This window comes from Harpia harpyja, chromosome 2, assembly GCF_026419915.1.
Source record: "Harpia harpyja isolate bHarHar1 chromosome 2, bHarHar1 primary haplotype, whole genome shotgun sequence".
Taxonomy (NCBI): Eukaryota; Metazoa; Chordata; class Aves; order Accipitriformes; family Accipitridae; genus Harpia; species Harpia harpyja.
This window is the reverse complement of record NC_068941.1, coordinates 1,860,515-1,874,489: the sequence shown is the minus strand read 5'-3', so window position 1 is coordinate 1,874,489 and position 13,975 is coordinate 1,860,515. Positions and strand designations below refer to the sequence as shown.

Sequence of the window (13,975 nt, the reverse complement as noted above, 5' to 3'; positions counted from 1 at the left end):
TCCTCAAATAAATGAGGCAGGATTTCCCATCTAATTTCTTGAGTATTTCACGCGATGCACTTCTAAGGAAACCAATCTCTACACAAAGCAAATGATGAAAACAATAGGGCAGTGCATGCCATACGCCGTCATTCCCTAAAGAGGCTATGGATAGCCATGGATACCGTAAATAGGAATCAGCACAGGGTGCTGCTTCAGGGGTAGGGTTGCTGCAAGAGTGGAAAGGCTAAAGCCACGCTATCCAGTAGAGCTTGAGGCATCCCAGTATCTGCCTCAGAAATGCAGATTCCTGGTTCCCACCTTTCTAAGAAAGCTCGCTGAAACTTCATCACAAATAACCGCAATAAAGAAAAACAGGAAAGAGAAGTAGATAGATCCTATATGTGTGCTCATTTCTATGAGAACACAGTACATGAACCAATAAACGCTCCCCTACATCGCGATCATTGCTAAACCCTTGGTCTTAACGTGGTAGTTTTTTTTTGACGTAGAACTACGCTCATTCTGTCAGGCGGTTTGAAAAATGTCCAACAAATTCCCAAATTTTACGAAATCCTGCAGGAACACCAGATGTCCTGTCAGACTGAAAGCTTCTTCTGTATAGCTGGAGTTGGAAGCTTTCATGACAATAGCAGCTTATAAAACTGACTTCTTGTAGAGAGAACACAACGCGGTACGTCCTGTTTCATTGTGGAGGAAGGCTTTTACACAACGTTTCCCAGCTTCCGTGACAACTTCACTGACAACAACAATTTTAAGTACTTTTTTATCTTTATATCTAGTTCATTGAGTCATCTTGTCATCTAGTACTGAAACCTTGGATTCTTGCCTGCATCGGCTAAATATGCGGCTGAACTTCTGAACCGCCAGCAGACCGTATTCTGCATTTCTGCCTCTGGCCCAGGCACTGGGCATGTGGGGTGGGGAGCAGGGGCAGAGAACATCGAGAAGGATTTTCATGCATCTATATGTAGCAGACTACTTAACCACTGCAAACCGTTTCACCGTGGCGTAATAGCCAGGTCTATTTCCTGAACTCAAATGTGCATAAAAGCTTTAAAATGTCAAAAATAAATATGAGAGATTTCCTGTGAACATGAGTAACGCTCACCATTGATTTATTTAGAAGAGCCGCAACGTTAACCCATCACATAGGCCAAACGTTTCCTCAGGCTCCATGGGCTTCCGCAGCTTGCTTTAACCTCGATCATGCCTGGATCTTAAAAAACATCTTGAAGACATAAAGACAAAGGCAATATAACTTACTCCTTTGTTGTGCCTAATCTGAGCCAAGGTGGAACTACCAAACAACACTGCACACAAGACTACAGTCCTTTATATAATAAGGATCATAGTACAATAAAGATCAGGCTTTACCCAATGGGGAGTAGTCAGTAGCAGGGCTTAGTCAATGACAACGAAAGGTGGCTAAAAGCAAAGAAGTCACTGCAGCTGAAAAGTGACCAGGAGGGAAAGTTAGCCAGCCTCCACCTAACTTTCTTCTTTGAAAAACAGAAAAGATCAGAAAGCCTTCCAGTTTCCACAACACACCGGCAAGTGGAGACCTTAGACACATCTGAAAATTGAAGACCAATGGAAGCTCACCTCTAGAAGAAAGCTCACCTAACACGTTTTAAGAAACCCTCTTAGGAGAAAGTTCAAGATATCAACAGTAGTTGCAACGTGTACGGCATTCTCACAGAAGCGCAGGCAGGCCATACCGTTATCTGTGCCAGGATCAGCCAATGCTCTTATACATGGGCTGTCGAGAGGTTCTCTGGCCACTTCTAAACTCAAAATGAGCTATAGAAAAAGCAGTTTGTCTAGTACATTAAACTGTTTGGCAAGGCAATAATCAAGAGGAATTCTTCTGTGTATAAAGTCCATTAGAAAGGAGATTAAAAATCTTCTGTAAAGACAAACTTTAATAAGACTCACACATTTGGTTTAGCTCAACAGGCGCAGATACGGACATGCAAGCACCACTCTCCTGATGTTGTAAATGACCTTACAGATTAGCAAGCGACCTAACTGATCAGCAAAACCAAGACAGTGCCAGAATACATAAATACGGAAGCCAAAAAACCCATACAACATTTTCTATTTTGTAGTGGCAATTCTTTCATGTTAGGTGAAGTTTTACCCAAGAATATAAACTTTTGGCATGGAACGGTCTGGGGGTCTTACAGGAGTAGAGCTCAGTTAAAACAATGGCAGCAATCTAGGAAGTATAAAACATCCCCATTTTCCTACCATGGCAAGCTGGATGTTCTGCAGGACTGGACCATACCCAGACAACACCGGGCACTCTCAGCTAGGTATGGTTACACACGAGTGATCCACAAATCTGTGGCTATTACTCTAGGAACTTTAAATTGAAAACATATCAACAAGTTAGCTGTAAGCACAGTGGTACAAAAGTGGGTGAACAGTTTTCCTTGAATGTGCATTTCAAATTATGAACGAAAGGGGAGGGAGGACAACTATCTTGCAAACGATAGAAACTAAGTGCGAAAATACTGGTCCCAGAAAGTACGATAAAGTGACAGAGCCTGGGCTGAGTTCCTTAATCGGCACATTTTGCATAAAACACCTACCAGAGCATACCATGAACACAGACTGCTAGACTGTACCATAGCCAAAGGTTTGTTCATTTTTTCTAGGGGTAGAACAGGTTGGAGACCCAGGGATCTGCAGAGCCCAGCTCTCTCGAGCAGCAGCCGGGTTTCAGAGCGCTCCCAGGAACATCACAATACATTCAGCTGTTTCAGGACAGGACCGGCAAGCCTTGTAATGAAGCGGCAGACGCAAGCACCTCTCTTCTCTCACACCCTCTGCTTCCATTTAAAACAAAAAGCCGTACTTTTCTCAGAATTATACGGGATGCAGCAAGTTCCCTTAGTCTGTCCATGTTTGATCAAGTTCTGGCTCCTTTCGTGATGCTCCTTCCTTGCTGAATGCCCTCAAGGTATCCATATCCACCTTTCTGGTTCTCGGTTCCACTTGCCAAGATGACCTGTACTACATACTGCATCGATCTTTTCCAGACAAACGCTAAAATAACAACGGACGGCATCACAGAAACAGATCCCCTCTGCCAAAGGATGGAATAAAGCGATCTACAAGAAACAAGCCTTTTTGGTCTGAACTTCTTGATAAACAAGAAATCAGCTGCAGACACACGGCTTTGACGCTAACTAAAAACATCGCTGTGAGTTACAAAAAGGTAGCTGCTGTTCTTTAGTGCTCCCTCTGACCAAACAAAAGATGGAAAGGCGCTGAAGACATGAAGATCCTCAAAGGACTGACCAAATCCCAGACAACATTCAAAGATTCTGAGGTAGGACTCACCATTTAGATGTTTACTGTCTCGCTAATCTTCATATATTATGAATTGTGATTTAGAAATTCCTGAATAATTTGCAGAGGAAAGAGATGCTGAATTCACCGAAGCAGACCCAGAGGGTCCATCGTCAAGTACGTGCTGTTTCTAACCACGGTCTGAGTCTGCCAGCCTATCTGACCGAGCAGAAACATAGCACTGAGCCCATTGCCACTTCCACAAAGGCTTATTTAGCTCCATTCAGTCAATCGCACAGCAGAGATGCATGAGCTAGATTTGAACGACCTTGCTGGGGTACCAAAAGCAAAGTACCTTTGGCAGCACAGGTCTCGGAGAAAAGCCAGATCGAAGAGCCTGCACGGTTCGGACTGCTGCTGGTTCCCAAGCCTGCCGCGATACCGCTGTGCCATACTGCAGTCGGTAGCGTGGACTTACCTTCTGAAAGACTAATGAAAGCCTGACAGGATTTTATTTGAAATGGCTGTCCATTCCTACCCGCTTTTTCAGAGGCAGAACTCCAAAACCACACCAAATAATTTAAGTCTGTGAGGATTGGCAAGGAGGGACTGCTTGATTTCTCTCTGTTTAATATTTGTATCCAATTCTAGTTCTGTGTGTTGTATATAGTTGTTGTTGTTCTTCTCAAACCCTTTTAAGTTCCAAGAACATGTGAGCACAAAGTACAAATAGGAATCTGAGAAGCTGAGAGATGTTGAAAAACAAGGCAGAGCGCTGAAGGGGAATAGAGCTGCTCTTTCATCCTCAGCCCATAGCGTCAAAAACCTCAACATTCGCTATGCAATGTGTTGGCTTGTAAGGATCGTATAATATTAAAAGGGGCGGAAAAACATACAAGGAAATGGATTAAACTACACGATAATTATTCTCAGATGGACCAACCGCATTATCTTCAAGATGGAGGGGAATCCTTGGATATGTCAAAATATATCGGATCAAGAGAACTGCCTTCAAACTGCATTAATTGCAACCAGTAGTAGGAGGAAAACAGAATCAGTCATTGGCACAATTTAGCTATTACTCAGAAAGAAATAGGACCCAAACTTTAAACAGAAGCTGTATGGATAGGCGAGCCTTAATAACAACTTAGAACATTAAAGTCACATGAGTATTTCCATTGACATCTCATGTCCCACAATATCTTACCAACTTATGTAGAGCTCAAGGCTTGTTTCCACTTCAATCAGTACAAAATTTGCCCTTGGTTGAAGGAAGGAAAAACCAAGCGTTTTGCAACATTTCTTAACGAGAACACTTTGTGGCTGAGTTCTGTTCTCCTAGATGGAAGCACATGCGCGCTGCTCTTGGCAGACAAACTGCGTGTGTGACTCTGACAGCAAATTTCAGCAAAACGTTTAAACGTTTTCTTTTCAAACAGCTCAGTCAAAACTACTGCTTTCAAAAGCTACCATAGGCTCAAGTTACCTGGAATAGATTTGTAAACAATCAACACAGGGGTACTGTACCTTCCGTATGGACATCGGGGAGCATATCGGTGGCATGCTGTACTACAGCTGATCGCCTGTATACCATGTGGATTCTTCCCTTTTCCTCTTCCATTTGCTTTCCTCTTTCCAAAGGCTCAATGAAGTATTCATCCTTATCAGTTCTTATCATTCCAGCCTGGTGAGGAAGAGAGAAAGCACACCAACATGTCATTTGAGAGCCTAAAGAGCCGGCCTGATGCTTTAAAAACAAATATCAAGAGGGGCAAAGCATAAAACACTCAGCATATTACTGTACTGTAAGACTCAAGTTACCGCTGGGTTTCCTTTGCATGCACTTCTTGCCAGAGGTGATATCCCTCTGCACTCTGGGGACGGTCGTCTGGCTGAGGCCACTGTTCAAAGGCATCAAGAGAAGATCTTGTATGTGCATGAGATATGTTACCCCTTCAAAAACACAACTAAGACCGAAGTCCTATAGGAGTTGACCATTTGTATGTTATGCACAGCTATTTTGTAATCTAAGCATGGCACGCTGAGCATCACATACTGCAATGTTCTGCTAAACCTTAACCCATATATATTCTGAACCCCTTATGGCTCAGGCCCTTCATTGTACTTCATTAAAACCAGCAGAAGCCATATGGTTTCCTACTTAAATGAACACACACTGTTCCATCCTGTAACTACGTAGCTATTGACACTTCTTCAAACCCCTTTCCCTTTATGTCTTCCACCTGTAAAAGCTGCGGGACAGGTTTGCAGACAAGGCAGATTTATCCCGGTGATTAGCACAATTAAACTCACTGGACTAAGTCACACCTGCTTAAGTCCAGTTTAAGGGAAGAGAGACTTATGCTCAGGAGGAAAAATTTCTTTGCTGGCACTCGAATATAAATCACGGTAAATAACAGTGAAAGAAATCTGGCAATACACTCAAGGAAACAGTCGCTTAAAAAACCCTGCTTCTATCTAAGGGCAGCAAGACTAAACTTCCAGCACAGCCAGCGAAAGCAAGAACATCATGTAGGAGAACTCATGTTGAACAATCATGTTGTTCATGCAAGAACATCACGTCGGCCGGCGTGCCTGACGTGGCACGGCAAATGCCCCACGGCCAACCTGCAGTAAGACTCCTGCAAACTTTTTGCTTGAGAGTTGAGGCGCGAGCTCTGCTCAGCTGGAAAGCAAGGCGTGCGAAACCTCCCGTTCTCATCCCACCTGCGTCGGTTGCACAGGTGAGCTGAGGTCTTGTACATATATATATATATCTCTCTCTATATATAATAGGGCAGGATATACCTTCAGTTACAGCTGCCGCTTGCTCGCTATCAGCTGAGCGATGCATTGGTTTTTCCCATAAACCAAAGAAACTCCTACAAGAGAGCTCAGTTACCCTAACGTTGTAACCAAGGATTTCACTACGCGTAAGGTAGAAATTACAGTTATGGCTTTTACTGCAACCATAGACACATACAAAGCACGAACAACAAAAGAAAACCACCGAAAACCCCCCAAACCCAAAGGAGACAATCCTGACAGCTCTGCAAACTGCTCCAGGGCCTCCGCAGCTCCGCTGGAGGAGGTACAGTTGCAATCCTATACTCCAGCTTTGAATGCCATCAACCTTATTTATGGCAACGCTACACAGGTTTTGTCTCTGTTTGTTTTGGGGTTTTTTTTTGCAACAAATGGGGATTCCCATAGTCCAAGCTTAGACAATTTGACAAATACAAGTAGACAGAATTGTGAAGATATATGACAGTGTAAAAATTAATATTTTCATCAAAATATTCAAAATGTCACAAACAGTACTTCACCACAAGCTTTCCATGCTCTGTGTGTTTTCTTACATCTACACTCAAATTTTCAGTTAATGAATTTCTTCAAATATTGGCTAAACTACCTAAATCTAAATACTACATTCTTCCTTTGTTTTCATTACTTGAGTAGCAGTAACAAGCGAGATTTTTGGTTGGAATAACTCAGGTTAGTGTCACGAGTCAGTTTTTCATGTGGCTAGTACACATAATTACACTGGGAATTAACAAGTCCCCTTTGCATGTGAATGGCTTATTTGCTTGCCCTTTTTCTGAGCAAAACTAAGTTTCGTACCTACAGCTGCTATGTTACTGGTGTAGACCTCATCTGGGCATAAAGATTTTTTTATAAATAACCCATTTTCTACGAAGCTGTTGCCTGTGAGTTGAAAGCAGTTCTATCCAAAAGCAGCGCTCAGTGCAAAAGCGAAGCTTGGCTTCACTTCCCAGCTTCGACGTGTATGCTTTTTCTTGTCTGTGTTAAAACTACAAAGAAAGAGCCACAATTATATTTTTGAGAATGGGTGTGCCTTGCTGTAAAAGGCATATAAGAATAATCTGCAAGCATCAAGTACAGTTTCCATTTTCACAACTCTCCATAAAACACTTTGACAGACCTAACACATTCCACCCCCCTTCAGCCACAACTCATTGTCTGCTCCTCAAAAGCCTCCTTCCTAACTTCACTGACGCGGATAACCCGGCCGTATTAATATGAGACAGAAACAGTTGCTATTTTAAAAGTCTAATTACCCATTAGGAGGAATGGTACCCAAAGCGTACATCCCTTTTCACCTAATCATGCAAAACTAATCACGAGGGGAAAAAAAAAAGCTAATTCACAAAGTATAACCGTTGAGATAAAAGGCATCGATTCAGGGAGACCTTTCCCTACAAAAGGGACTGGCACCTACACCTACACCTACACAGCTCCCCGCCTGCTGCAATCTGGCACAATTACCGCAGCACACGCCGGGTTTTTCGCCGGCAGACGCAGAGCAGTCTCTTTGCCTTGGCACACACCTGGAATCACACACAGATCAGGTCCCATCCCTTTTCCAAGCTGGATCCCACTTCAGTCAGACTGTATCTCATATCCACCTTTTTTTTTTTTTTTTTTTTTTTTTTTTTCTTTTAAAACAGCTTTTATGGATGATTATTTATACAGCTGTAAGGTGCATCTCTACCTTTCGTTCGTCTTCACGGTAGCGGCTAACTCCACCAATTTCAGTGGATTTGAACTGCGTTGAGGGGATTCACGCCCGTAATCGTGAACAAACGCAACACAATTTCTCTGCAAAATTTGCAAATGGAGCTAAAGGGCTGGATTTCCAACCAGTTGTCACCGACACCGTGTTCCTAGAGAGCAACATCTCCCACAGATCCAGCGCGAGAGCCATGATCTGACCTCCAGTATGACTCGCAACCTCCCCCGGCACAGCAGAGAACTTAATTAAAAATACACGCTGTCAAATGGCTCACACAAGCTGAAGGCTGCACGCACAGACCATTTACCACATGTGGCGATGTGCTTTTTGGAAGAACAGCGTTCCCCACAGTCCCAAGAGAAAGGCAGAATTACAGTGGAGACCAGGCCACTGTGGCTTTGTAGTCAAAGGGCCAAACCTAAAGGGCTGATGAAGGGAAAACACGGATTAAAAAAAGAAGAAGAAAAAGCGCACATCGGTCATACTAACCAGAACACATTCGGGGTTTATTCAGCATCATCCCTCACCTACTTTGTTCCTCATCCCTCCCACATCTTTTAGCCTTGTATTACTCTTTGCTTCCTTTGAAGGTATGATTTTGTATCACCTGTGCAGATGTTGAATACGTTTCACATGCTTTTGAATAATTAATTTGCCCACACTTTTGAGATACTCACCCACCCTTGCTTTGCTTCACCACTACCGTAAAAAGCACAAATGTTAACATGTCTGGCATTTAATACGTAAGAGTTAAAATACTACAGTGGTGTTATCTTACAAAGCATGTTGCAAACGAGAGCAGATAAATTTTTATAATTATTGATTTTTTTTTCTTCCCTTGTATTGGAAAATGAGATTTAGAATTAACAGGCACAGTTTTGGTCCATTTTAACAGCCTACAGGCAAGCATGAATGCAGAATCCAGCTTGCTTTTCATTCCAACTCCCCCCCCCCCCCCCCCCCCCCCAATTTCATCAATAAAAAGAGCTTGAAATTTTCCAAATTAATGGAGAAAGAGGGGCATAAGCAGGTAGTGCATTTTCAAGTGAATCTTCACTGTAAACTCTACTGTCAACGCAGCATTTTCTTCTCCACCAGCCAGAGAGAAAAGCAAGCAGGTGTTTAGAGCACATATTTTTAAAGGCTTACTTGGAGAAAAGACTGCGGTGGATTTTCAAGAAAGAAGTATGTAGTGGAAATTTTTTTTTCCACAAAAGCACATTTATGGAGCAATACAGGAAAGCATAGTCTGAAATCCTGGAATGCTATTAATTTTACTACTTTTTCTCATAAATTAACAATGTTCAAAATTTCCATCAACCGAAGGATGCAGTTTGAAATCTGTGCTTCTGTGAAGTTTATCTAGAACTGTCCTAATTATTCTTAAATCATGAAAACGGGAATGCAACAAAACTACCAAAAGCAAAAAGAAGCCTTTGTGGCACAGTGGCTGGAAATAAACCCGCCTGTTCCCAGCACCATTTCAACCTTGACTGAGACTCGGGGGAAGCGCATTAACTTCTTGGCTTTCCTGCAGACTCCTTTCTCCCATTTTGAAAAGGGCAGCAAATTCCCCTCCCTGAGGGGTGTCACAGGGGAAACCTGCTGAAGGTCTGTTTAGCACCTTGCGAGCACCCACCTCCCTAATATCTACAGTTGTCTTTAAATGACTCCCGACCATTAACACGTTTCATCCCTGCAGCTCTTTTCGTCCTCCTCCATCCAGAAGTAATGGTGCATAGCAAACTGAGGGAAAACCTTTCCGCTGAGTTTAACCGATGCAGGAGCAAGTCCTGCCTGAGTTCATAATAAAAGGTAACTGGGAGCAAGGCCAAATCTAGTCTGGCACAAGGCAGCCCACCTAGGAGGACGTCCCAGAGGACAGCAAACGATGCACTCTTTACTGGACAGTCTGCTGATAAAGCAAAACCTGGAAAAAGGCATATATGTATTTTTTTTTCCAATGCAAAAAGACGCAGACAATAATAAGGGACTTACAAACAATATAAAGCCTTGAGAAAATAACCTACAAGGGCAGGTTAAACTAAGGAATCACTTACTGAGCCAAAATCAACAGCATTTAAGGGAGAACATGATTCCGTGTAAATATGCATGGGGTATTAGCTGCGAGAGAGGAAAGAACCATTCATTCAGAGAGCACAACAGAGAACTGTGGAGTGACCATTAAGAATGGATACATTTAACTTCGGTATTAGAGTAAACATTACGGGTGGGATTTTCAAAAGTATTTTAGGAAGTTAAATGCCCCATTTCTAGTGGTTTGCAGTAAGGGCAAGTCATTTAATTCTCAGGTGTGTTTTGAAAAGCCCACCCTCGAATGTCAGCAAGTGAAAGAGTTTGTTTAGCACAGCAGCAGGGTCACACTACTGGCCATTATCAAGTCAAGTACTGCTAACACTTGCCACCGAGTCTTACTGGAGAGTAGGAAATACTTGGGGTTGCTAAAATCTACAGTGCATTTATTTTACAGAATAAACCTACGACAGAATATCCCCATCCTACCTATCATCTCATGTTCAATGCAACTAGGTCAGTAAACGCTCTCGGTTTTTGATGCCGGTCTCCACTGCCCACCTCTGTCCCAAGTTCTGGGTTTTTGTCCCTTCTTGCTGCCCTCTGATAGACTGGATGTGGTGCCCCCAAACATGAAAGCTTCCTTTTCTCATGCTACTCCCTCTACAAAACACTCATTTGCTTAACCGCCTATGAAAAACACTTGATGAAAGTTAGGTTTCTAATGTGCCGAGACCTCTATCTACTGCACTCATCGATCCCATCTTACCCTTGCCGGCTCCTGTTCTGGTTGTACCTGCTCCCTCCTGTCTCTCACTGAACTCCGTTAGCTCAACCTTCTGTGAAGCAGAAGCTGTCTTCACGACCCGTGTCTGCCCAGCACCGAGCGCGGTAGGACGCCTGATCCATCCGTAGATACTGGTATAAACCAAACACACTACAGGCACGTTGTCGGCTGAAACCGGGCATTATGTGCATCTGTATCTGTATACCAACGCTCGAAGAGAACACTCAACAACGAGAGAGATGTCACCAAAATGATTCAAGGAGCCCACGTTTAGAGTAGATCCCAGTTTGCGTGCTCTAGTACCAGCAGCCATCGGATCCTCTAACACCATCGGAGCGTGCTGGTTTGACGCTAAAGGAATTGCAAGGGTCTTGGAATGTGAATAAGGCAAAGTCTGTATGAGGAGTCGGGCTCCGGGACAATCGAGCACCAACGTTTCTGTCGTACGGCAGCGGCCAACGTGGGCTCCAAGGGAAAGGCCAGAGCAAGCAAGACACGGCACGGTGACTCTTCCCCCGGGCACTTTCCTGGGCTCCAGCCTAGGAGCCTTCTCAGCAAAAAAATGGGACCAAGAGAAGAGGGGGAGCGGTGGTTTCAGTGACCAAGTGTCACACCAACTCCTCCCCAGATAGAGTTAGCTCTCCCTTTTTCTCCGCAAATCTCCAGCTAGCGCTGCTCCGGGACTGGCCGTTGGCCACCTTTCCATCAAGCGATGCTCAGAGACAGCCGGCTCCCCAAGGACGCAAACCAGCAAGGTTTAGGTTTCAAAGTTGGCGGTGGCGGGGAAACACAGAGAACCTTCAAGGATACCAGTGGGAGAAGTCCTCAGGTTTTCAGGTTGGCCTGTAAAGGGTCAGGATGCGTTTCCCCAGCACCACTTGTAAATGAGCAACTCGTTGAAACTGCGGGCAGTCACGCGGAGATCCCTCTTTGCCCCACCAGCGAGGATGACACCAGCGACACGATCACAGTGAGCTCAACATACCGTCGTCCCTATGGGCTTCTGTGCTGCCCGTTTTCATATCACTAAAAATGTACACGTTTAAGGAGAATGACATTGAATTATAGCTAAATCCTAACAGGTTCAACTACTCCCCATTGACTTAAAGGCAGAGAGTGAGCGCACAATACAATAATTATTTCAGTGAAAAATGCTTTCATCCCAATGTTTTTGTGGCTGTGATATTACTTTAACCTACATATGCACTTATCTTCACAATCTATTATTTTAACCCGTGTATGCACTTATTTCAGCTGGTATCTGTATTTTGAAAACCCTGCGTTTTTGTAAGACATAATGCATCTACCACAGAGAAGGTAATAATATAAATTATGGTTCTAAACTGTCCTTAGTGCCCTTGTACTACGAAGAGAGAGTTTTTAAAACATTGACGTGATACTCTGGGGAACTGAGGCATTAATTAGCAGCTATTTCTCCTAAGCCAGCTTTGAACGGTGCGAGAACTGAAAATGTAAGGCCGCTTTAAGCAAATCAGAAATAAAATATTGAAATATTTGCAAATTGTGACATGGCTGCTCCCAGACCCACGTGGCAGGCATGGGAGTAAAGTGTAAAGACTAAGAGCAGTTCTGTTGCCAAGCTGGTTTTGTAGGCTGCTCGCATCAGGTTTCTCCCCCTATCTCGTTTTTTTTTTCCTGTTGTTTTTAGGTTTGGGGTTTGTTTTTTTTTTTTTAATATCTTTCTTTTTTACTTAGGTGAAAAAGAAATGAGATCACATTCTAGAATGTGCCTTGCAAGGATAAACTGTTTCTCACACCACACCTGCTCTCTATGCTCTATTCAAGCTTTTCTAACCAGCTCCTTTGTCACCAGACTTGCTCCAGACTTTAAAACTCTGAATTTTTTGTTTATTTTTGTGTTTTGTCCTTTCTCCCCTCCCAGCTAGAAACTAGGAGCAGTATCTAAGTACTTTTCTGGCAGTTAATCGGGATTACGTATTTAATTACGTAATTACGTATTTAATTACGTAATTACATCTTTTACAAACTGAGGACAAACAGCACTGCCCTGAATTAGATACAGCAGGTGCGGTAGGTCGGAGTCAGCTCTGGAGAACGGCAAACCCCTGTCCCATGGCGCGCTCGGTGCTTCACGTGGGTCTTCGGAGGATGAACATCCAACGACGCTCTCTTCTGAGGACGCGGATACGCTACACGCCACGCTGACTGGCTTTGTACGCCTCCGTAAAAGCTCATGCTCTCAGATTAAATGCCTTATTTGCCTGCTTTCAGCTGCTTTTATGAAGACACAGAGCCTCTGCGCGACACTGAATCCAATGAACAAGGAGTCCAAGTCCTTCACAGTACCCTAAAGTGAAATGTTTACCCATCTGATCCAGCGTTCTTGCAACTAACCATTATAGAGGCTTTTAGCAAAATGGTACTGCTCCGGCTGAACACACGTGACAGATCTGCTTTATCTGTACCCGCGACATAAAACTTGACAATCTAAAAGAAGTCAGTCATCCAACCCATAATTGATTACACTGCACTGCGAGGGATACATGATCAATAGAGCTTCACTGCATCCCCCGACATGAGAATCTTCATTTGTATTACAGGCACCTTTTATCTGGCTTAGGATACGTACACCCTTCTGCAACAAAGAGTAATTTGGAAATACCACGTACCGTGTCTCTACTGTGAAGATTTGAAATCGGGGAGATTAAAAGCTTAAAAAATTGAAATTTAACATCACGTTCAAGGCTCTACATTCATCTCCCAATGGAGGAGGTTGTCAATAATATAAGCAGCAGATTAATAAGCAGGCCGGAGTTTGCTCAGCAGTAGGAGGTTGTCTGTATGAAGTCGGGCTGCAGTAATAGTCCTTGGTAAAGAACAAGCAAGCTACGTAAAGAAAAAAATCAGCAATAAGCGTAAGGATCTGAGGATGCAAAATTCACCTTCCCTCTGGAAGGAAGTTCCAACTTGGGACCCTTCGGTAGCATACAGGCGCAAATACGGAGTAACAAAAACGGGCTACGTAGTGGGACTCTACCAAGGAGGGAAGCAGAAATGAGAAGAAGGTAACAGCTTTCACCAGAGCACGTGTGGGAGCAGGCACGTGTAAAAGAGCCAAACAGTTACTTTCCGGTCCAAGGACAGCTAAGAATTCAGTGGGAAAAGGGAAAACTGCCTGCACAAGACATCCACCCCTGTTTTAGGGGAGAGACTCTGCTCAGGAGGATGAATCTGCTCACTTAGAAGAATAAGACCTTAATCCATTGACTGCAACCAACACGGGCAGAGTGGCAAGTTTTGTCTGCAAGACGTACAGTCAGACTTTGAGAGCCCGCGAC

General features: G+C 43.6%; 1 protein-coding gene across 4 annotated transcripts in view; it reads right to left on the bottom strand.

Annotated features, from left to right (window-relative positions):
- Window positions 1-13,975, bottom strand: part of ADAMTS3 (ADAM metallopeptidase with thrombospondin type 1 motif 3) — a 136,324-nt gene that overhangs the window by 89,390 nt on the left and 32,959 nt on the right. For 2 of the 4 annotated variants that reach the window (XM_052812057.1, XM_052812065.1), the window contains exon 4: window positions 4,828-4,984. In XM_052812057.1, the coding sequence (XP_052668017.1) occupies window positions 4,828-4,984 (157 nt within the window). Of the gene's footprint in view, window positions 1-1,111; window positions 1,239-2,863; window positions 3,374-4,827; window positions 4,985-13,975 lie in introns of those variants that run through there. The other 2 variants (XM_052812075.1, XM_052812084.1) reach the window with 2 other exon arrangements.